At 49.0% G+C, this 2,396-nt stretch overlaps 1 protein-coding gene across 1 annotated transcript in view; it reads left to right on the top strand.

Annotated features, from left to right (window-relative positions):
* Window positions 1-206: 206 nt before the first annotated feature.
* Window positions 207-2,396, top strand: part of TMEM213 (transmembrane protein 213) — a 4,753-nt gene continuing 2,563 nt past the window's right edge. Inside the window, exon 1 of the mRNA XM_008056844.1 lies at window positions 207-288. Within this exon, the coding sequence (XP_008055035.1) occupies window positions 207-288 (82 nt within the window). The remainder of the gene's footprint in view (window positions 289-2,396) is intronic.

Genomic DNA, 2,396 nt, shown 5'->3' with positions numbered 1-2,396 from the left:
CCCTCCCTTTCTCCCCTCAGCCAACAGTTTGGCTTCCCTTCTAGAGAGGTGAGAGAGGTGACAGGTGAAGTTTCCTTTGCTCCACCCCCTTTCTTTTCCCCCAAACATCAAGCAGAGCTGGTTTCCAGCTCCCGCAGAGTCAGCTCCCCGACAGGCAGTGCCCGTGGCCCCTGGCCCCTGGCCCTCAGCACACCTCTCTACCCGACATGCAGCGCCTCACCTCTGCCACCCGGGCCGCCCTGGTTCTCAGCCTGGCCTTCACCTCCTTGCACTCGGCTCGCTGGGCAGGTAGAGTTGTGAGCTTTATTCTTGGCCACACTGAGATAGGGGAGGGAAGGAGGGAAGAGAGGTGGGAGGGAAGGAAGGGGGAGGGCGAGGATTCCTTGGCCAGGGTTGGTTCTGCACAATGGACAGAGGAAACAGAACTTTCTCATCTGAAGGATTAGGCAGAGGGTGGGGGTTGGGGCTGGTGGAGGTGCCTCAGGTGTGCCTGAGACGCCTCAGCTAGGACGAGGCAGCCACCTCTGCCGGCCTTTGCTGCAAAGAAAGAGGAAAAAGTAATTTGCTAGAGTCTCACCCATCAGGGGACTTAAGTAGCTGAAGTGACACCTTTCAGTCCACTGTGTCTCCACGGCTCCTTGCCAACTCTCCTGGGCTGTTGTGACTTGCCGTCCTCTCCGCGCACAAGCGTGTCTGACCAGCTCTTACCTCCAGCCTCCTGTGCTTCCTCTGCAGCGTTCGGGAAACCTGTCCACCACGACAGCTACCATTTGCTGTCTGCCACCCTGTTGCCTCCCAGGGCACTGGCAGTGTTGGATCACCACCCCGTTTTCTCATAGTGGTTGGAGGGTTGCTTTGCATCCCCTGTCTTGCTCTGCCAGGCTGGGCTCTGCCAAGGGACCTGAGTGACAATCACATACTCCTGGTCTTGATCTTGTCCCCAGCTCCCACAGAACACCATCCACCCTTCTCCCTGCCAGACTCTCTCCCTCTCAGATCCAGCCCTTCCCCCAAAGTCTGTATCTGTCTCTCTTATCCTCAGAGTCTCTTCTGGAGCCGCTGCCTGGGGCTTGGTGTTGGAGTTCACCTCCTGGGGTTTGGTGTTGAGAGTCACTGTCCTGGGCTTGGTGTTGAGATTCACTCCCAGGGGCTTGTGTTGGGGTTCACTGCCCTGGACTTGGTGTTGGAGTATAGGCTTCTGAGCCGCAACTCAACTCCAGCTGCCATGACTTACGAGCTATGTGACCTTGAGCACATTACTTCACCTGTCTGAGCCCAAGTTTCCTCATTTATCACATGGGGGATATCATAGTGTTTGTTTACAGGGTTGCTGTAAAGAGGAAATGATACAACTGCATGTAAAGAACTTAAAAATAACACATGGCAAACATGCCATGAATGTCAGCAATTATGGTTAGCACATTCATTTTATTCTCAACTTCACCCCTCCCCAGATAAGAGGGCTTACTTTCTATTTATCCTCACCATGCCTTGCTTGTGATGGGGACTTTAAAAACCTGACAAATTTAACTGCACTAAATCACTGGGTCTTTCCAGAAGCCTTTCCTTTGGAAGTAATCCCAAATGGGGTCAGTTCCCAACTGCCTTGCTCATAAGGAAGAGAGTAGTGTTTAAATTCTTAGGATTTTTCACCTAGGCTCTTCCATTTGAATCATACAAAATGGCTGGTTTTGAACAATTGTTGGCCTATACAAACAGCAATTTTACATGGGTTAGCCTTCAACAAACTGGGTTTTTTCCACTAATTTTCTTCAGATGAGGACCACTTTCATTCTAGGTGTAGAGGTGAGATGAAAGTCAGGACCAAGGAAATTATTTGAGTCACAAGAAAAATTAAAATAGTGAAGAATCAATTTCTCCAAAACAAATAAAGACCAAGCTCTAAGCCAGCTAGTTGTAAATAATTTACAGTAACAGATTGCATCAAGGTGATTACTATACTTCAAGCAGGACATTGGAGTAGCTTGGGGGTTGGGTGGCATAAAATTAGCCTGAGCAGCAATTTCATGGCTTTAACTAAACAAGAGGTTTCTTCCTCACTTGTCCTGTTGTGTGATAACAAGCACCTTTGAAGGACATGCAGGCCCACAGTCAGGGGCCCTTGAGCGTTTACAATCCACTTACCCTTTTTTTTCTTTTTGCAGTCCCAAAAAAGCAAGTTGAACAGCACTACCGTTTCCAGGAAGGTTCTTCAAAATTGACCTCTTGGTATGGATGTATCCAGATCAATGATAGTGCTGTCTAGCAGAACTTTCATTGAGGGTGTGCTATGATTCCAATGTGGCTGCCACCAGTCACATGTGGCAAGTGAGCACTTGGAATGTGGCTAATGGGACCAAGAAACTGAATTTTAATTTAACTCAATAAATTGAATA

This window comes from Carlito syrichta, unplaced genomic scaffold (genome assembly GCF_000164805.1).
Source record: "Carlito syrichta isolate Samal-C Ts95f unplaced genomic scaffold, Tarsius_syrichta-2.0.1 Scaffold302555, whole genome shotgun sequence".
Classification (NCBI taxonomy): domain Eukaryota; kingdom Metazoa; phylum Chordata; class Mammalia; order Primates; family Tarsiidae; genus Carlito; species Carlito syrichta.
The sequence above is the reverse complement of the archived record's forward strand: the minus strand, read 5'-3'. Positions and strand labels throughout refer to the sequence as shown.